Consider the following 22,246-nt stretch of genomic DNA (forward strand, 5'->3'; position numbering starts at 1 on the left):
TTTTAAGAAAATCTCTTGGACAACAGTATATAATAATGTTTTCTTTATTTTAAATCATTACATCTTTTTGTGTGTGTTTGTTTATAATTTGTGCTTGTTTGTTTTAAAACTATTTTGGAATAATTTTTGATTTATGAAAAGGTTGCAAAGGCAATACAGAGTTTCTGTATACCCCTCATTTCCCCTCTAATGTTAACATCTTATATAACCATGGTACATTTGTCAAGACTAAGAGATTAATGCTGGTATATTACTGTTAACTCCAGACTTTATTTGGATATAGTTTTTCTTTTCTTTTAATTTTTAATTTAATTTATTTATTTTTTACAATTTTTGTTTTTAATTAGGCTCCATGCCCAATGTGGGGCTTGAACTCACAACTCTGGGATCAAGAGTTGCATGCTCTACTGACTGAGCCAGCCAGGCACCCCTGATACTAGTTTTCTACTAAAGTTCTTTTCCCTTCTAGAATCTTATCCAGGATACCTTGTTGCTTTTAGCATGATATTGTTTTTAATGATAGTTTTTTCCCCATTTATGCCATTTATACATGTAACTCACATAAAACTTAGACAGTTTTTATTTTATAATTTTCTCTGATTATAACTTTAGTATTTATTTATTATCCGACATTTACCTGTACTTTAATTTTTCATACACTCATAAGTGATATTTAGAAGTAGAGTTGTGGAGAACCTGGGTGCCTCAGTCGGTTAAGCATCCAATTCTTGATTTTGGCTCGGGTTGTGATCTCAGGGTTCTGGGATCAAGCCCTCCATTGGGCTCCGAGCTGGGTGTGGAGCCTACTTGGGATTCTCTCTCTCCCTCTCCCACTGCCCCTCCCCCTCTAAAAAAAAAGAAGTAGAGTTGTGAGTAAAATTAGCACATATCTATGATTTTCATTATGGAAACAAGATCAGATTTTTCAAATTTCAAGAGAATACTTAATACTGTTATAAAAAGTGATTTGTCATTTTCTATTTGTGTTTTTCAGCGAAAGAAGCATTTGAGAAGAAGGTGTCTCCTATAATAATAGACAATACAAACCTACAGGCATGGGAAATGAAGCCATATATTTCTTTGGTTTGTACCATAAATTGTCATAAGTCTATAGTAGTAAGTTTGAAATTGTTGGTGGATGTTAATTACACAACTGAATCTCAAGCAAACAGTCCTCGGACTGTCTGTAACTGAGCTTTCTCTGGTTGTAAGCGAAATGAGAAAAATAGGAATAGTTTTTGCATAAAGCTAAATTTAATCAGTTTTCAAATTCTTAGTTTTTAAATCCTGTGATTATTTCATTTTTGATGTCTTTTATAAAAAAGTAGTGGTATTAAGTTATAATTTTATGTTTGTGTGTATATAGATAATAAATTATAATTTTATGTTTACGTTGGTGTATATATATATGTGTGTGCGTGTGTGTGTATTAATATGTATACATACAAAATATTTTTCCTTACTGCTTTTACTTGGTGGAATCAAAATTGGTGGTCCTTTGTTAGTGACCAAATTTCTTTTGATTTTGCTCTTCTGATAAATTCAGACTTTTATAAATTCAACTCTTTTCAGTTCTTCAAATTTGCCAGATTCTTTTCTTTTTTTTGCCCAGCTTTGATGTCACCTTTTTCAGGAAGTTAGCATTAACTTACTAAAAAGCTGAGTGGAGGGGCGCCTGGGTGGCTCAGTCGTTAAGTGTCTGCCTTTGGCTCAGGTCATGATCCCAGGGTCCTGGGATTGAGCCCCACATCGGGCTCCAAGCTCTGTGGGAAGCCTGCCTCTCCCTCTCCCTCTGCTTGTGTTCCCTCTCTCGTTGTGTGTGTCTCTCTCTCTCTGTCAAATGAAAAAAAAAAAAAACTTAAAAAGAACTTTAAAAAAAAAAAAAAAGCTGAGTGGAGTACTCTTTATGTTTTCATGGTACCCTGGCTTACTTCTGTGATACCATTAAGCACGCTGCTTTTATCAGTAGGCCATGGGTTGGCTAGCTTTTTTCTATAAAGTGCCAGGTAGTAAATATTTTAGGTTTTTGGGGGCCACATACAGTCTCTGTTGTTTTATCTTTTTTTTTTTTCTTTTCTTTTTAAATGACCCTTTAAAGATATAAAAACTATCCTTAGTTCCTAGGCTGTACAAATACTGGCTGATGGTCTAAATTTGGCTGTAAGCTATCTATATATTCTTGAGGATAGATTGTTGTTTTATTCATCATTGAATCTTCAGGGTGGCATATAGTAAAGATATATTTGTTAGGTTAAAATGGTGAATGAATGAAGCTTTTGTGATTATTGGGTATTGTTTATTCCCCCACTGTTAGCACACACGTCTGGCACGTTAAAGCTCAATTTATGTTTCTTCAGTTAATGAATGTTGTACTTCTTGAATGTCCTCAGCATATCCAGCCTGTACCTCCTTTGCTATGTGTTGTGCACTTGTACTATTTTGAAGGTGTGACTCTTCATTTTTCTGAAGAAAATTAATGTCCTTTGAGAGCAAATGAGATTTTACTTCTGTGCAGGTGCAGTAAAGGGAACAGACTCAATTTTAGTATATTGGGAACTGAAATTCAGTTTGCTTTCTGGCCTCAGGAGTTACTAATTTCTAGCCTAATGTATTTGTCATGGGGAATGCTTTCCCACTTAACTTACTTGACTTCTCTGTATGTTTTCTTTAGCTTCCTATTGTCATATTAAGAAATTCTTTAACACTCATTTTCCTATGGAGAAAATAAAAAAGCCTCTGCATTACTGTGTTACTGATTTTCATTTAGCCTTCAGGCTTCCATAGTATTTTTCTTTCCTTTTTTTTCCTTACATAATAATTGAAATTATAAAGCTTTTTTCCCAGTATTGATTCCTTGGCTCTTCCCAACTCTACTTAGAAGTATAAAGGACTGCTGCTTATCATAGGTTGCCAAATTCACTTTTTCTTCAAAAACGAGTAGATACAGCAATTACTGTAGAGAAGAGGATCACTTTTTGCTCCTTTTGGTAGCAAGATAATGAGAGCTGTGGGGGAGTGGAATAGGTTGGAGATAACAATCTATTACTGTTGTGACTGTCATTTACAGAAGTAGTTAAGTAGTGAGTTGGGGATAAGTAGCAAGCAGTCAGGTATGCTTAGTGGCATCTGGCAAAACTTACTACTTTAAATATATATATAGTTTCCCTTGTGAGTTATCATATAGCTTAACATAAATAAGAATCCTCCCAAGTAATATAACATTATTAAGATTTGCCTATTGATATGGGAGTTGAAAAAGTCTTTAAATTCATAGTCTCTTTTTTTCCCTCTGTGTGTGTATATTCATTTAAAATTAATTTGATCCTAAGAGCTATAGGACAGTCCCTTTAGGTAATTAGAGACCAGAGCTGTTGCCAGCCCCTGAATAAAGTATATAAAATTTGGTACTGAGGTGAGGAGATGGAAGTGAGTAGACTCATTACAGGGTATTCTGTCACTTCTTACCTAGGTTGATTTTGGGACTTTTCTGTCAGAATGACAGAAAATATCAGTGGGTACTTTGTTTGCATCTTGTCATAAAACTGAGGGGATCAGTAGTGAGAGATGAGGTCAGAGATGTAATGGTGGTTGGGGAGATGGTAGGGCAGATTATATAAGGGCTCATAGATCACTGTAAGAATTTCAGATTTTACCTTGAGTGACATGAAAGATGTATTAATCTGCTCAGGCTGCCACAAGATACCACAGACTGGGTGTCTTAAACAAGTTTATTTTCTCACAGTTTTGGAGGCTTGCAGTCCCAGGTCAAGGTCTGGCAGGGTTGGTTTCTGGGTGAGAGTTGTTTTCCTGGCTTGCAGGTGGCTGCCTTCTTGCCATGTTCTCTTATGGTATATAAGGAGTTCTCTGGTGTCTCTTCTTATTTGCATACTAATTCTGTCAGATTGGAGCCTTACCCTTATGTTCTCATTTAACCTTAATTACCTCCATAAAGGCCTTATCTCTAAACACAGTCATATGGTGGGAGTGGGATTTCAACATAATGGGGTTTGAAGGGACATAGACATTCAGTCCGTAACAGGGTTTTGAGCAGAGTAGTGACATGATCCGACTGTTAACGGGATTGCTGTAGCACAATGTTGAGAATAGACTTGGGGTAAGGGCAGGGGCGGGGGTGGCAAGTGTGGAAGCAGGGAGATTGGAGGACTATAGTGGTAATTAAAGGAAGAGATCATATGGCTTAGACCAACATGGTGGCAGTGAAGGTCACAGTGAGTACTGATTAGATTCTGGATATATTTTGAAAGTAGAGCCAACTGAATTTCTTATTGGATTGATAATGGATGTGAAAGAAAGAGGAGTTCAGTGTGACATCAAGGTTGGTTTTTGGCCTGTGTAATTAGAGGTTGTCAGGAGCTGAGAATGATGGAGAAGGGTTCAGATAAAATAGTTTTGTGGTGGGTGTCGGGTAATGGATTTCAAAAGTTTAGGTTTGAATATGTTAAGTTTGTTGAATAGGTAGTTGGATCTATGAGTTTGGAGTTCAGGAGTGAATTCTGAGCTAAAGATATGTATCTTGAGAGTCATTACCGTATGGTAATGGTGATACTCAAAGCCAAGGAATGGAATGATATTACCAAAGAAGTGAGTATGAACAAGAGTAGAGGACCAAAAAAAAAGAGTAGAGGACCAAGCGCTGTGAATTGTGTAAGACTGTTAAATCACAGACCTGTACCTCTGAAACAAATAATATATTATATGTTAAAAAAAAAAAAAAGAAGAAGATAGCAGGAGGTGAAGAATGAAGGGGGGGAGTCGGTGGGGGAGACAAACCATGAGAGACTATGGACTCTGAAAAACAAACTGAGGGTTCTAGAGGGGAGGGGCGTGGGAGGATGGATTAGCCTGGTGATGGGTATTAAAGAGGGCACGTTCTGCATGGAGCACTGGGTGTTATACACAAACAATGAATCATGGAACACTACATCTAAAACTAATGATGTAATGTATGGTGATTAACATAACAACAAAAAAAAGAGTAGAGGACCAAGGACTAAGTGAAGGTCTAAGTGGGAAGAGGTCTGGGCAAAAAAGGACTAGCAAAAAAGAGTGAGAACACTCTTCCAGTGGGGCAGGAGGAAAACCAAGAGGGTAGAAAGAAAGTGTTAGGAGAGGGAGTGATGAACTATGACAAATGCTGCTGAGAGTCAAGGAAGAGAGGACTGAGAATTAGCTATAGCATTTTTCAGTGTGGAAGTAATTTGTGGTCTTGATGGGCAGTTTCAATGGGGGTAGTCGATTGGAGTGGGTTTAAGAGAGGTGAGGAGAGGAATTGGAGACAGAGTGTAGTAATTATTTTGAGGCATTTTCCTGCAAAGGGGAGTAGGAAAATGGGGAGATCGCTAGCAGGGGAAAGGGGATTAAGAGTAAAATGGGAGAAATAACTGACTGTGATGAGACTGATTCAAGGTGGGGGGGGCGGTTAATGCTACCTCAAAGAGAGGGGTGAATTGCTAAACTCAGTTATCCTTGAGGTAGAGAGAGGAGATGGATCTAGTATACAAGTGTAGGGCATGGCTTTTAGATTATAGCCATGTTAGAGTTTTTGAAAAATAGAGTGAGTTACTAAAAGTAATACATGTATAATAAATAGTCAAATTATAAAAAAGAATGCTGAAAAGTCCTACTCCCTTGAAGTAGAGGCTTTTAATAATATATTTGAGAATCTTTCTAGAAGTTTTCTATACATGAAAAATGTGTGAATAATTCTTTTTTACACAAGTGAAAATTCTGTATCTTACTTTCCTTACAGTTTGTATTGGGACCTTTTCTCATTAACACATGCAGCATTTTTAAAATTGCTGTATTTACATTGTATGGCTGTACCTTCATTTATTTAGCCAGTTGCATATTAATAGTCACTGTGTTGTCTTCTTTTGTTATTACAAATAATGGTGAACTGGATAACTTGTATGTGTATGTGTGTGTTTGCAGTCTTATGTAATTATTTATTAGTAGCATAACTTTCTGGAAATGAATTGCTGGGTCAAAGAGATTGTACCTTTTGCCAGTTTAACAAACTCATCACAATTAGATAATCTTTTAGGTTTAAAATTTTAACATGCTATGAATTTGGAAACAATGCATTTAATTTCATGGAAGTAGTATTTTAAAATACATTTGTCTTTTTTGTATGTAGTCTCAAAAACATAAATATAAAGTCCTTTTCCGGGAACCGGACACATGGTGGAAGTTCAAACCAAAGGAACTTGCAAGGTAAAATTGAGAGACTATTTAACATGTTATTAATTTATGGCAGTGATAGAAAGTCCATCTAGATTTTTTTCTCCCTACAAATAATGAATGAAACAAAATGGATTAGGTTGCAGCTTTGATAACAAATTTTGTATTTCCTGTAGACCTTTTTTCAGTTTATGAAGAGTTTGTATCTTTTTATTCCTAATACTGAGTTAATTAACAGAAATATTCCAGTTGTCTTATATAGTCAGTACTTTATTACTTATTAGCAGTATAATGTCAATATCTGAAATTAGAACAGATCCTGGGGTTTGGTGTACCTGAACCATGTGCTACTGGGAGGAACCAATCATTGTAGCTGCCTAATGACTAAGAATACTGAAAGGAAGTGAAGGAAGTATGGGTAGAAAAGGTAGCAAATGTCTAGCTATGCAGTTTTTGCACTACCCTCCCCTCTCCTTGCCCTTCTCCCAAAGGTTTTACTTTTTTACTTGATTGTTTGACTTAAATTAAAATGTTACTTAGGACATGGACACATAATGTATTTTGCTTTGTGTTCTGTATTCCCTTAGAGATAACCCTAACTTGATTTTGGTCAGGGTATTTTCTTCTTGGTCATTTTAACTAATTTCTATACTAACTGAAGGACAACCTAATTTTAGTATATTCATAATGTTGTGCAACCATCACCACTATCTAATTAGTGCACACTTCCATCACCTCAAAAGAAACCCTATACCTGCTATTGGTCACTCCCAATTCTCCCTTTCCTTTGGCAACTGCTAATTTGCTTTTCTGTCTCTATGAATTTGCCTATTCTAGTCATTGCATATAAATGGAATCATACAATTTGTGGCCTTTTGTGTCTGGCACCTTTCACTTAGCATCATGTTTCAAGGTTCATCCATGTTGTAGCATGTATCAGTACTTCATTCCTTTTTATATGTTTTTGGTACATTATAGATTTGGTTTTCTAGTATTTTGCTTAGGATTTTTGCATCTGTATAAATGAGAGAGGTTGATCAATAATTTTTTCTTCCTTGCCCTTTCTTGCCTGGCTTTGGTATCATGATTTTAGGTTGATAAAATTAATTGGAAAATATTTCTTCTTTTTCTCTTTTCTGAGTTTATGTAAGTTTGAGTGTTTGATAGAATTTACTTATGAAACTTGTGGACCTGCTGTTTTCTTTGTGAGAAGTTTCAGTTAGAATTTGTCCATTACACTAAAGTTTCCAAATTTATTAAGACTTTATTAAGACAATTATAGTATTCTCTTACCATTTACATCTGTGTTGCATCCATACTTAAGTTCCCCTTTTCAATCTGGGTATGTTTATATGTATCTTCCTTCTTTTTTTCTTATTCTCACCAGAGATCAGATTTTTTATTAGCCTTTTCAAATAAACATCTCTTTGCTCATCTGATCTTTCTATTTTAAGTTTGTTTTATGTTCATTTCTGCTTCTCTTTTATTCTACTTTCTCTGCTTTTTAAAAAATCTATTTTGCTTTGTTTATTCTGTTATTTTTATAAGGTTTCACCTGAAGGTTTAGGTTATTTTCTTATATGAGCATTTGATGCTATAAATTTCCTTAGGAAATTAGATGCTCCTAGAATTTTAATATATAATATTAATATATAATGCTTTCTTTTTATCATTTATCCTCTAATTTGTATTATGATTAATTTTACTTTTTAAGCATTGGGTTATTTAAAACCATGTTTTTAAGTTTGTGAACAGATGGTTTTTAAATTTCTTTTTTAAGAAATTCATTTTCAACTTAACTGTAGTAGATAAGATTGTGCCATTTATGTGATACTAATTCTCTGATATTTTAAAAGATGCGTTTTTATGGCCTAGTTCATTGTTTTTTATAAATGTTTCATGTTTGCTTGATAAAAATGTATACTGGTTATAGTATGTTAATATATTATTAAGTCATGCTTATTCTATTGCTCACATCTTCTGTAGCTTTACTCTTTAAAAAAATGCTTGATGGATTAATGTTTTAAGAGAGGAATGAGGAAATCTATGTGAGAGGGATGTGTTGAAATCTCCCTTTATTATGTTGAATATGTCCAAGTCTCTTCTTATAAATCTGCCTATTTTCACTTTATGAATTCTGAGGATATTTTTTGATGTGCTTTTATAGCTTAAAGTTTTTGTATCTGTCTGATTTAACCTTTTATCCTTGTCAAGTGATTTTCTTTTATCCTTAATTTTAATTTTTGTTATAAAGTCTAATTTGTCTAATATTAATAGAACTACACCAACTTCCTTTTAGGATTTGAGTGTTATTTCTTTTTCCATATTTTTACTTTTGACTTTCCTGTGTCTTTACATTTAGATGTATCTCTTATAACCAGTATGACTGGGTTTTGAAAAATCCTCTCTGTCCATCTTTGGCTTTTCATTCTTAAGCTTAATTCTTTTATGGTTATTTTGGTTATTCATGTAATTAGCCTTGTTTCTTACTGTCTTCCCTCTGTGCACTGTCTCTTTATTTCACCTTTCCTGCGATTGTTTTTCTCTTATCACAGAAAATTATATATTTGATTTTTTCCCCCCTTTTCATCATGCCATATTTTGGATTTTTTTCACTGAATGCAGATTTTCTTATTTACTTTTTCCTTCTCTTTTAATTTGGAAATGATATACACTATTTTTATCCTTTTAGTGGTTACATTAAAACTTTGATCATGCAAACTTTAAATTTAAAGTCAAACCGTTTTGTTAGCCTTCCTTCTCGCAAATATAAGGACTTTAAAACATTTTAACTCTGATATTTATCTCCCTTCTGACTTACATGCTATGATTGTCCAGAATGTACAGGCACTGTGTGTTTTCACTCATACAGTTATTGTTGTGCTTAATTTTTCTTTCATCGTAGATATTTCATCTGGGAATTTCCTTCTGTCTGACATTCATCTTTTAGGATTTTCTTTACAGTGTAGTTCTGCTTCATGTCAAACTCTTTTTTTTTTTTTAAATCTGAAAATTCTTTTATTGCCTTCATTCTTGTAAGATACTTTCACTGGGTATATATATTCTAGATTGACAGTTTCTGTTATTGAAGATAACATTTAATTATTTTTTGACTTCCATTATTGTTAAGGCAGCTGTAATTCTAATACTTGGTTTCTTTATAGATAATTAGTTTTTTTCCCTTTAGTTTCTGGTTGCTTTTAATATCATCTATCTTTGGTGAATGACAATTTCAGTACCATGTTTCTAGTGGATTTCTTAATATGTATCTTGTTTGGGATTTGTTGGGCTTCTTGGATTAGGGGACATCAATGATGTCTTTGATCAGTTCTGGAAAATCCTTAGCCATTTTTCTTTAAATTGCTTCTGTCCCATGTACTCTCTTTCTGGGACTTGGATTAGATGTATACTACCTTTTTGCTCTGTCCTCTATGTCTGTATCTCTTAACTTCTCTTTCATATTTTCTATCTCTTTGCTTCTCTGTGATCTGAAACCAGACAAGATTGAGGTAGGTAAATATGAAAGCCAGATTTGCCCAGGTGGCAAATACTGATATTAGCCCTGGGATCCAGACACTAAGCCTTGGATCCTTGCTCAAGATAGGAATGTTGCAAACTAGATGTTTTCATTATGACAAGATCCTTGAGGGACGAAAGCATATCATCTGGCCTCCTGGCAGATGCAAATCCAGATGTTGTATGAAGGAAAGCACCCCAGGTTAAGGCCTAAGGATTCTCATATATTAGGTTCAACTAAATATGAGTTCATAAAAACACACAAATAAGCTACCATGAGTGAAAGCACAAATATGACAAATTTCATATTTGGACATCCAGAGACTTCATATACCAGGAATTTTTTTTCTTTGCTTGAATTTAAAATGTATTAAAATATATGTTTGGTTTAATTGACTTGGGATCTAGTTTTATTGTAATAGGAGAGCCCTTTGGACATCTAATCTGCCATAGTGGCATAAGTAGAAGATTGTAGTGGAATTTTTTTACTTACTAGTTAATAGTCTTGAAGTAATGGTCATATTCTTATGAAATGTTTTTTTGCAGAGCTTGAGAATAGCTTCTTTTAAAGTTATTAGGATCTGGTTTTTTCTGAGTTGATAAATGATATTTGGAAAAGATTGTATGGAATGATTAAAAAATGGTAATTTAAGACATCCTGAATAAGATGAAATTAGAATCTAACAGTATATATTGTGTCATAATAAACCAGCTTAGATATTTTTACGTATTAGAAATAATATTATTTTTCTTGACATTTTATGTTTCAATTTAAAAAAAAACTTAATTACCAATATTCCCTCTACCCTTTTCTCCCCTGGAATTTTTAGGCGTAATATACATGGGGTAAGCAAAGAAAAAATAACAAGAATGTTGGAACATTATCAGCGTTTTGTTTCAGTGCCAATAATCATGAGTTCTTCAGTTCCAGAGAAAAGTGAACGTATTGAGTTGTGTGTCTATTCTTGTGAGGACACCAGTACTAGGTAGGTTAAAGTCCCTGAATACACAAATTCAATTTGAAATATAATTTAAAAAGAATAATTTTGGAGCTTGTGAAATCACTGCCAAATAACTTTAAAAATAAAAGTAGACGTTTATTATTTGTAGGGTTTAGATATAGTCTTACCTGAAGCAAGATGTATATGGTTAGCAAGAGAAGTGAAGTTATATATGCAATGACATGGGAGTTTTTTCATTGTCCTCAGGGTTTTGTGGCTCCATGTTTATACTGTGAATACTCCTGCCTTTTTTATGTAACTGCCCGCTATTCCAGTATTTATCTGTTATTGCCTGTCATTATTTTGCATCACTTCTTAATTTCTTTAGGTATTTGTAAAAATACTCTTTCAAGTTAGTATTATAAAAATTAATTATTAATGGTATACCTTGACTGAGTAATACAAGTCATAGCCTTTTGAGAGTTTGTAGTCCAGCATAGTACTGATTCTATTAAACATTTAGGACATAGAAACAGTTGAATAGATGGGTGAGTTAAAGAATAACCTTAAATATAGATAGAGGTCTAAATTGCCCACACTTTCTGATGATAAGGAATGGTGAGGCTCTATTAAAAAGGGGTTGGGAAGAGAAAATTCATAAATGCTCTTTTATTGAGGAGTCATGTTGCAAAGTGGTTTAGAGCATGGGCCCCTGAGCTGTGTTTCCTGGCTTGAAATCCCAAGGCTTTGTAATCTTTGACAAATTATAGAATCTCTCTATACTTCAGCTCTTCATTTCTAAAATGGCAGTAATAACACTTTGCTCAAAAGATCTCAGCAACGTAATAGTTATCAAACTTTTTAATCTTTGCTATTTTGATTTATAAAAAATGGCTCCTCCTATTAAAAGTTGAGCATATTTTTATATTAAAAAAAAAAAGAAAACTCAGTGTTAGATGTGATTTCATTTAGGAAGGCTTCATGGGAGAGTTGGGACTTTGAGAGCTCCTGGAATAAAGGAAGAAAGGAAGGGGCACCTGGGTGGCTCAGTTGGTTAATCATCCGATTCTTCATTTCCACTCAGATCCTGATCCCAGGTTGTGAGATGGAGCCTCAGGCTCTGCGCTCAGCTGGGAGTCTGCTTGAGGATTCCCTCTGTCCCTCTCCCTCCGCCCCTCCCTCCCCCTCTAAGAAGAAAGAAAGGAAGGAAGATGAGTAGATAAATTGACTAAGGAGAAAAACACTGAAGTTGAAAGTGTAATGATTAGGCAAAAGTGCTCTAAGTCTGAAATTAACATTGAGGATGATTTTAAGAAATTTAATAGGAGACATTTCAAATGACAGCTCTCCTCCCTTTCTCTCATTTCTTTTAGTTGTGCAAATCATGTTGACTCTTTGTGACTTTGTAAATGAAGCTTAAGCCTAATCCTCGGTAGCAAATGACAGGTGTTATAGAAGCAGACCGCTTTTCACATATATTAAGCTAAAATAGTTCTGAAAGAAGCCAGGGAGGTGGTGTCCTCTTCTGGGAACAAATTTAGAATCGTATCTTTAATATTTAATGCATATGAACACCTTAACTGAAAATCTCATGTTCACTATTCAATTCGAAAAAAGTTTGAGTGCTTCCTATTTGCCAAGCATTGTGTTAGGTGTTGGGGTTACAATAAAGGGATGTATTCACAATGTACTAGAGAAAGATCAAGATGAGCTTTTATAATTTTAATGTAGTTCATTTATAGAAGTTTTAGAATAAATGTTAAGTGCCTTGTCTTTCAGTTGAATGCTGCTTTAATTTAAATCATAATGTTAATGGCAACATTAAGAGACTTCCTTATAATACTTTAAAAAAATCTTACAGCCCAAGAGACAATGAAGATATTACCTCTGAAAAAGAAGAAAATGTTTTATCCTCATCTTTGAAGCACCTAGAGTTAACTGAAGAGAAGAAACTTGAAGTGACCAAAGAAACTATATTACTTGAGAATGTTACATATCTCTCTAATGCAGGTTTAAATGAAGGAAGAAAAGAAATAAGTGCTATGAATCCTAACATTCAGAGTGCTTTCATTCAGGGAGTTTCAGACATGTATTTTTCTGATTCTGAAAGCAAAGTACAGGCAAAAGAAAAAGGTAAAAAAGAAGAGCAAGTAGACCTGGCTTCTGAAAAAGAGTATAGTAAAACTGATGCAGATAGTGTTGTTGAGAGAGTGTCGCCGAGTATTTGCTATGGTGAATATAATCAAGAAGACTATGATCTTTCAAATACTATACCATTTCATAATGAAAAATCTTCACCGGGTGGAACATTGGAAGAAAGAGCCACAGTAAGGAAAAAAACCTTTGGAAAACAAAAAAGCAAGTCAACTTTGGAAAAGTTCCCGACGAGACATGAGCTATCAAATTTTGTTGGTGACTGGCCAGTTGATAAGACTATTGGTCAGAGGACAAAAAGGAACCGAAAAACTGAAAAAGCTTCATCTGGTCAAAGTGACAAAAAATATAATCGCCTTCAGTCATGCAAAGGATTAGATAATACTCTATCTGTGAATATAGATCATATCCAGCAACGAGAATCTCCGCATGAAAGTACAGAGGATGACAAGAAGTCACAGTATGATGATGCTTCAGAATCTTTCAATAGCTGTCAATATGATACGTATAAAAATACTGAAAAACAGTCATTCAGCATTGTGGGTGACTGGCCTTCGTCTGATTCCTTAGCTCAGAGAGAGCACAGATCAAGAATGCCGAAGGATGGTTTAAAGGAACCCAATCTAGAATTTGGAACTAAAGACAGTATGAACGAAATATCCTTCTACACAGCACATGAGACCTGTTGTTGGGGCACAAGCCCTGAAGAACTGAAAACCCTGGGTAGTTCCACTCTAGGAAATTCTGAAACGCTACCCAATGAAATGACCTGTGAGAATAAGACTTGTCCAAGTAAAAAGATTCATAGACAGCACACATTATCTCTTACTTTTACCAATAGTAGGCCAACTATTCCTGGAGTAGTAGGACCACAAACTTTAGCTGAATTTCCAGAAGGAAAATCTAAAAAAGTCCCTAGAATAGAAGAAGGCATGTGTACCCAGACTGAACCACAGGATTTTGCTCTCTTATGGAAAATAGAAAAGAATAAAATTAGTGTTTCAGATTCTGTGAGAGTACTAACAGGACGGTTAGATGGATTTAAACCAAAAGTTTTCAATATTAACACAGAATTAGATGTTCAAGAAACAATTCCATATAGGGTAATGTATGACAAAAGCACGTATGTTGAAGAAAGTGAGCTTACCAGTGCTGATGAATCTGAAAATCTTAACATTCTTTGTAAACTCTTTGGATCCTTTTCATTAGAAGCCCTAAAAGACTTATATGAGAGGTGTAACAAAGATATTATTTGGGCCACAAGCCTTTTGTTGGATTCTGAAACTAAATTATGCGAGGATACTGAATTTGAGAATATCCAAAAATCATATGATGAAGCACAAATTGGGCCATTTTCTCTGGGATTAAATTTGAAGGAAATTATTAGCCAAAGAGGAACCTTGGAGGATTCTAATTCTTCTGTGCCAGAATTTAGCCATGGCACTGCTGTCAGTAACACTAATGTACAGTCCACCTGTGATTCAGAAGAGAGAAACCCAGAGCAGGCAGAAATAAGAGCTATCACTACTGAAAAACCTGGATTAATAACGGGTTTATTTCCTAATGCCACTCTAGATCTAAAGAATACTAATGAAGTACTTCCCAGTAGCCAGGCAGAACTTCCAAGTCTGTGTAACATTAAGCAGTCTTTCCCAGGTACTCTAAAAGCTACTGTAGCTAAAGATGTGAATGAAATGGAGAAGAATCTAGAAGTCACAGAGATTGGAGACAGTATACATTCTTCTTTGAATTTGTCTGATACTTTAAACTCTGTATCGAGCACTTCAAATCTTGAATTAAATGAAGAAGTTGATTTAACCGACTCTCTTGAAATAAAGAAAAATGAAAATCTTCCAAAGGATTATGTGAAATTTCCAAACACTGAAGAATTTATGAATGAAGATGAACAGGAAATGGAAAAAATTCTAATGGCTGAGGGTACTTTGTCAGCTGGAGTTAATGAAGAAGATAAAACTGAGATATTGAATCCCATGCCAGTGATGGCCAAATCTCTGACCATAGACTGTCTGGAATTGGCATTACCGCCTGAGCTGGCTTTTCAGCTCAATGAATTATTTGGCCCTGTTGGTATTGATTCAGGTAAAGAAAAAATAGATTACGTGTATGTGTGTCTTTGTGTGAATAGAATACAGATTCAGGATTCTATCTTAATTTTAAAATTATGTCATATGTTAACTGAAATGTAAAAGTAATTTGTGTTGCCTACCTTATTTTTGACACATTCGTTTGTAGAGGATTTAAAAAAATGTAATTTAAAGAAATAGTATTTATATGGAGTTTGTGTTCATCCCATGCGTATATTGAAAGTTTTCTGTGGTATTTACTTCATACTTATTTGCACAGATGAACCTTTTTGAATCTGTAGTGCTACTCCAGATGTACTTAAGGCAAGATTAATTTCATAGAACACACTTCTTGAAAAGTCTTGACTAGTGGAAACGAATATATACGTTTAAACTAATGGACATGAATAACTTAAATATATGAAGCATTGTATAATTGCACCTGCCAGGAAGTGTGAAAACAGTGACATAGTACATAAACAAAAATATTCCAAGAGATTTAGAACTAAAAATATAGATTAGTAATTAATAATATAAATTAGTTTTATGATACATAAGGTGGTTGAGTATGTTTTCTGAAAATGTATGAGTAATGATTATATTTTCTTTTCTTTTTTCCCCCCTCCAAAGGGTCTCTAACAGTTGAGGATTGTGTTGTTCATATAGATCTGAATCTGGCTAAAGTGATTCATGAGAAATGGAAAGAATCTGTAATGGTTGGTAGGCTTTTTTTTTATGATGAGCTCCTTTTGTGTTCACCTTTGCTCTTAATAAAATCTGTTGTATGAAAGAATTCTATTGAATTTTGACTTTGAGAGAGAATGAACTTTTTCCAATAAACAGATAAGTGATATTTTTTCTCTTTCCAATGTTTTAGATTATTACCAGACTGGCCAAATTATATAACTGATGATGGAGCTCAATATGATTGTTGAATTTTTTTAAGAGAAAAATCATAAATAGTTTTTTATTCTCTAAAGACTTGCAGTGCTGACTGATTAAATTTCAAAAACAGTCTCAAAACAAAAAAAGCCTAAGAGCTCTATAAGTGGAAAAATATATTGATATAGTCATACTTCATAATCTTATCTAATTTTGTTTTACTTAGATTTAGCAAGAATGATTGATAGTTTTACAAGAAGTGATTTCTAGAGAAAAATAATATAATCTTATTTTCTAATGCACCCTCCTTTGCGAATCCCCTGTTCTGCATTTGTGTTTAGGAGCGACAAAGACAAGAAGAGGTATCCTGTGGCAAGTTTATGCGAGGTAAAGCACATACTTTTTACTTCTGATGTTCCTGTCATGATGTCAAAACTTGGTGTATGTGTATGAATTTTAACTCATTATTAAATGTACTTCCACAAAATATGTTACCCAAGAATTTTGATTTGCAAATAAAAATTCTTTTAAAATATTTAACATTTAATATTGACATAAAATAAAACTAGAAGAACTAAAAAGCGCCTATGATTAATTACTTTCATGAGTACAGTGGAACACCTTAGGTGTGCTCTAATACATATAACAAGGTGTTTCCTGTTTAAGATTTTGCTCTGAATGAAAGAAAACTTCTGGTTTGAGAGCAATAAAATGTTCATGTGTCTGATTGAGAGCATCGTTCAACTGTTAACTTGGTTATTCGAAATTTTTACTGATGTTAATTTTATTAGAGCACAAACGTCGGCCTGCTTTTGGAACATCTGCCAAATTGAAATATTTGATTCTAGAAGACTTTTTGGGTAGCATTGTCCTCAGTGATTAGTGCAGGGTGGCAGAGCTGTTAACGGGAGCCTCCTATTGTGCACATTTCCTTCAGATGCCTCTTGTGTCCACTCCACACCAGGACTCCAGGTTGAAGGTTCTTTGGGTATGCTTTAGTTGCAGCTTCAAGAACTAAAGCTATTTGAGAGCTAGAGGTACTGAAAGGGTATCAGAGTTATGGGGATGGCAGTATCTGCTGTCTTCACTCTCCGGGAGAGCTAAGGAGTATATCAAAATGTGCTGATACCGAGATGCTGAAATACTATACATTAAATCTCGTTACTGTGAACTCCTTAGAATGTTCAGTTTCTTCCTTATGTTGAATATCATTTGTTTAATATTTGTTGTGTGCCTCTATTGGGTTTATGGGTTTGCTAAAATATAGATCCTTTCAGTCCTTGGAGTGGCTGAGCAGAGCTGAGCAGAGCTGCTCTAGCTGGTTGCTTCCACCTGGCCAAAACTCCCTTTGTTTACCAGTGTATGTGTGCCGGTTTTTCTGTGTCCGTGCGATGTGAAAAAGAGTGGGAACCATTGAGTTGATTTGCAATGATACCCGGATCCTTGCTCATGTGAGATATTCCTACATTTATACATATTCTTGCTTGCAATTATGTGAAGATATATTTTGAAACTTCAGAGTTATATTTATAAGCTAGAAATAAAAAATCATGTTTCTTTGGTCCTTCTGAGGTAGTTGTAACAGAATGAGTAATGCTTAATTTGTTTATTGTTGAGGGCCTGATACTATTTATACTGCTTTTGTAGATCCTTCCCTGGTTGGGCACATTGGTCTCGAGAATCCTGAACAAAAATCATCTCAGAGAACAGGCAAAAAATTACTGAAGACTTTAGCAGCACCTGAAATGCTACCCTTATTGGATCATTGGAACACTCAAACTAAAAAAGTATCACTCAGAGAAATAATGTCAGAAGAAATTGCCTTACAGGAAAAACATGCTTTGGTATGAGATGGTATAACTATTAAGCTTTTGCCTCTGACTCTAGGTTGATTGTATGTTTACTCTGTGATTTTCATTTGATTCTGTATTTCCTAGTCTGGAATCTGTATTTAACTGATTGAAATTAATGTTAAAATTGAAACTGTTTCGAAGTTTGAAGCTGGAATTTTTTGCTTCTGGGAGATTAGTTGATATTCTATAACAATAAGCCAGTCTGTGTTAAACCATTATTTTAGATTTAATTTTGCAGGTGATTGAGCTGCATTTTTTTTTTTTTTACTTTTAGCATTTATTTCTATAATTTTTTAATTCTTGAAAAACATGAAAGATTTTTCATTTAAAGATAATTTTATTCATAAATTAGTAAAAAGAAATGTCTTTCTTGCTATTAAAGAAGTATCCAACCTCAAAACAGTTTTTTTTTTAAAGTAGGCTCCATGTACAGCGTGGAACCCAGCGTGGGGCTTGAACTCATGGCCCTGAGATCAAGACCTGAGCTGAGAACCAAGAGTGGGACATTAACCAACTGAGCCACCCAGGCGCCCCAAAACAGAGTTTTTTAGAGAAAAATTTAGAAACTTAAAAAAAATTAAGTACTCTTCTTTTTCTAACTTTTTAATCAAACATGTTCAAATAGAAACTTTATTTTGAACTTTATTTTTGTTTCTTATTCACCATATCAAATTTTATGAAGCCATAAGTGAATTTGGTTTCTTTTGCCTTTCTTAGCCTTTTTTTGAATTCTGAAAATTAGTATTAGAGAATTTCAGAAATCAAAAAGGGGAAGAACTTAGAGGTTATTTAGTCCAATTCTCAAAGAAAAGAAATAATTCTTAGATGGTGATCTTAAAACATTTTACTTTCTTTCTTACTCATTTGACTACCCAAAGGAGCACCTTTACATTTGGCTGAAATACATAGAATGGGGCATAGGAAGAATGATGGAATTCCTCCACCTTCATATTTATTTTCCCCAGTTATCTTGTTAATTAATTGGAAACATGCTACCATTTTTGCATGTTTACATAACCTAAGGAACCAATCTCTTTGGTAGGGTCTTATAATGTAGTGTTGTTTCAAATATCCTCATTTATATGTGTAATAAATTGGAGAAATGCATTTTCTTAAAAAAATAAGGAAATCTTAGAACTTACGCCCAAATGGTGTGACACCTTTTGTTGAACTGCCATTTTTTTTTTACTACTGAAACTTAACTTTGTGATTCTAATCTGCCTTTTAATCTCTCAGTATAATAGTGAACAGAGGAGTATCTTTGATTTCCCAACTTAATGCATTTTTTTTTTTCTATCAGTGATTTTTGCTTATCTTTCTGTGGGTTGGGTAATAGAAGCTGTACTTATTTTGTCCCAAGGATACTTCTTAGGTAGAACCTCAGTAAGAGAATTTCTTGATGCTTTCTTTTCACTCTTTGTCTCCAAAGGAGAAATACACTGTATTTTTTTAAGCAAAGTTATAAGATAAACATTAGGCATAATATATGAGTAGAATAATTCTAAGATGATTAAGGTCATGAGTTTTCAGTCATGAGACCTTAGAATTTGTAGTTTAGAAACTCTATGACCTGAGTTTTTTAGTAAGTTCAGATTATAATGTGTATCTTAAATAAAACATGAAATATTTTTAATTCTTGAGGTGGCTTGTTTCCATTACTCTTGTGATGTGTGATGTGTTTAGCTTTACCAGTCTTCTTTTACTGGTCAGATTATCACCTATTGTGGACTCTCTCTTATTGTTTGGTGTTGTAAATGACCTAGATACTAGGTGACCTAGGCTTCAAAAGCAATAACTGTTCTAGGGTTGTCCTAGATTATTGTAATTTTTATATTTTTGAGTCACCTTTGCAATTGTATAGGACGTTATTTTTCAAACATTAGCAGCTTCATAGCAAACAAAAATATTATGTACTTACATCACAGTGTCAACAAATTGTCTTAGAGTTAGAAATCAACTTTAAGAATGTTTACCATAATCCTAGGTTAGAATTTAAAAAGCACATTTTAGGAAAGTTCTTTAGTTTGGCAATTTCAACTGATCCCATTATGACTTACGAAAAAATAACAATCAGTGGCAGTTCTCATACAGTTATTTTGGAGTAAATATGTTTGTGAAAATTTTTAAAATTGTGAATTTTAAGATTTTCTCGTCAACCTGAATTTGCAACTCATTTGTACATTGTAGTTTCTGCCCATTGAGGAGAATATGTTTATGAGGACGTTGTTCACAGCATCACCCAGTGTCCCTTTTCTGAGGACCCATGGGAGAAATTTCTCTCAGGGCTCAGTGCCAGAAAAAGCTGTACTTCTCCTGAGCAACTGGTTTGTTTTTATTTTATGGACACTGAGAATCTTTGTTTCCCCCTTTGCTTTGGCCACTAAGAAGCTCAGAACTGAATTTGTGGCCCACCTTTAGCAATTGTACAGGATTTTATGGCATGCATTTATACACTAATGTTACCTGCTAGCTTTATCCTATAGTCTTCCTTTTATTTTCTCTACTCTGACTTCTTCATTTATTTATATCCTGTTTATATATCTATATTTTCATCTTCTTTTTTTATATAATACGACTGAACGTGCTGGGTGTGTATATGTGAGAGTATGTATATATTTATATACACTTGCACACATTATGTATATATGTGTGATTGTGTATGTATATAAATGAACAGCTTCAAATACTTTGCAAAAAATGGGATATAAATAAATAGTGCAAGAATACTTATATTACTAATTTCAGTCTTTAATCAGTGAAGAAAGTCTGTGATTGCTTTAAATGACTAATCTTTTTGCAACAAAATAACCATGCTTATGGATCAGCATAATTAGTTTTATAAATTCTGTCTGAAGGATGATTTTTGTCTCTTTTGTTTGTTTTAGAAAAGGGAGGCACTTATGTTTGAAAAAGATTGTGCCACTAAACTAAAGGAGAAGCAGCTCTTTAAGATATTTCCAGCCATTAACCAAAATTTTCTGATGGACATTTTCAAGGACCACAAGTAAGTGATAGGATTATCTGTAGGTTCTATTATGATGCCATTGAAAGTATATCATTTTAATTTTTCTGATAACAAGTCATATAGGCATATTATAAACCATTTAAGTGCAATGTACATAATATAGCAAGTGAGCAGGTTTTGGCAATTGGTTCATGGTCCACTAATGTGTATGTGCTTACATATGTATCTGTTTGCTTTTGTGTCTACATATAAATACATATTTCACCAAAAATAGGTTGTTTTATATACTGTTTTGTAGTTTTGTTGGTATTTATTTTTCTAGTCCATTCTTAGTAATTCGCTTTTTTTAAGTCCATAGAGTATTTCATAGTAATCATAAAGTGTTTTTTTAAAGATTTATATATTTATTTTCCATCCTAATGGCCATTTTTATTATAAAAATCCAGATATAAAATGTATTCTTCCAATCTTTCCAACTTTTCTTTTTTACAAAAACAAAAAAGGCACGTAAAAAAACCTTCCCTGTTGTCATTCCCATAGATGGATGTTTTCCCCCCCAAAAGTACTATAATTTGAACATGCTCCTCTTGATGGGCTTTTTGACTGCAAGAAAAATTGGAGACCATGTTGCCCACTAAGACTCCTTGAACATACATTTTTGCACACATGGATGAAGGCTATTGTACACTAGTTCCTAAAGTGAAATTGCTGGTTCAGAGTGCACATTGAAAATTTTTACAGCTAATATATATATATACATATTAGCTATATAGAGAGAGGCTTTCTGTATTAGTTAAATGTACTGATAGTGTAACCCACCCTGGGTATTAAGAATCTGTAAGATTTTTGCCATCCCAATGGGTAAAATAGTTCATTGTTGTTTAAATTTAAATTTTCTTTTTTTAAAATTAATTAATTAATTAATTTTTGAGAGAGAGCAAGAGAGCGAGCACAAGCAGGGGGAGTGGCAGAGGGAGAAGCAGACTCCCCACTGAGCAGGGAGCCCGATTTCGGGGCTCAATCTAGGACCCTGGGATCGTGACCTGAGCTGAAGCAGATGCTTAATCGACTGAGCCACCCAGGTGCCCTAAATTTTAATTTTCTTGATTACTAGGAAGGTTGAGCCTTTTTCATTATTTTTCTACTAAATACTTTTTGTCTGTTTTCTATTTGGTTCTTTGTATTTCTTTTGACATTTGTGAGAACTCACTATATATTATGTGTAGTTATCTTTGTTTCTATAGATTATTATTATTTTTCTACCCTGATACTTATCGCTTAACCTAGTATAGTCTCTTTGGGCATATGCATGTTTTAATTCATATGTTTTATCAGAAAATCATTTCCTTTATGGTTTCCAAGTTTAATGTCATTTTAGGAAGTGTGTCCTACCCCAATATTATAAAATTATTTTCTTCAGTATTTTTATTTTTTTATTTTATTTTTTGATTATTTATTTGAGACAGAGAGAGAGAAAGAGAACGAGTCAGGGGGAGGGGACAGAGGAAGAGGGAGAAGAAGACCAGCTGATGAGCAGGGAGCCTGACTTGGGGCTTGATCCCAAGACCCTGGGGTCATGACCTGAGCTGGAGGCAGATGCTTAACCGACTGAACCACCTAGACGTGCCTCATTTTCATTATTTTAAAAAT

At 34.0% G+C, this 22,246-nt stretch overlaps 1 protein-coding gene across 9 annotated transcripts in view; it reads left to right on the plus strand.

Annotated features, from left to right (window-relative positions):
• Positions 1–22,246, plus strand: part of N4BP2 (NEDD4 binding protein 2) — an 83,988-nt gene that overhangs the window by 40,211 nt on the left and 21,531 nt on the right. For 6 of the 9 annotated variants that reach the window (XR_004912395.2, XM_036076900.2, XM_078068531.1 and 3 more), the window contains 8 exons: positions 995–1,083; positions 6,158–6,234; positions 10,548–10,703; positions 12,520–14,912; positions 15,527–15,612; positions 16,120–16,165; positions 17,426–17,622; positions 20,517–20,635. Coding sequence is in view for 8 of the 9 variants with exons in the window: in XM_036076900.2 (XP_035932793.1) it covers positions 995–1,083; positions 6,158–6,234; positions 10,548–10,703; positions 12,520–14,912; positions 15,527–15,612; positions 16,120–16,165; positions 17,426–17,622; positions 20,517–20,635 (3,163 nt within the window). In the remaining variant the exon portion in view is untranslated. Of the gene's footprint in view, positions 1–994; positions 1,084–6,157; positions 6,235–10,547; positions 10,704–12,519; positions 14,913–15,526; positions 15,617–16,119; positions 16,166–17,425; positions 17,623–18,048; positions 18,066–19,818; positions 19,956–20,516; positions 20,639–22,246 lie in introns of those variants that run through there. The other 3 variants (XM_036076902.2, XM_078068535.1, XM_078068536.1) reach the window with 3 other exon arrangements.

Source organism: Halichoerus grypus, chromosome 3 (genome assembly GCF_964656455.1).
Source record: "Halichoerus grypus chromosome 3, mHalGry1.hap1.1, whole genome shotgun sequence".
Lineage (NCBI taxonomy): Eukaryota > Metazoa > Chordata > Mammalia > Carnivora > Phocidae > Halichoerus > Halichoerus grypus.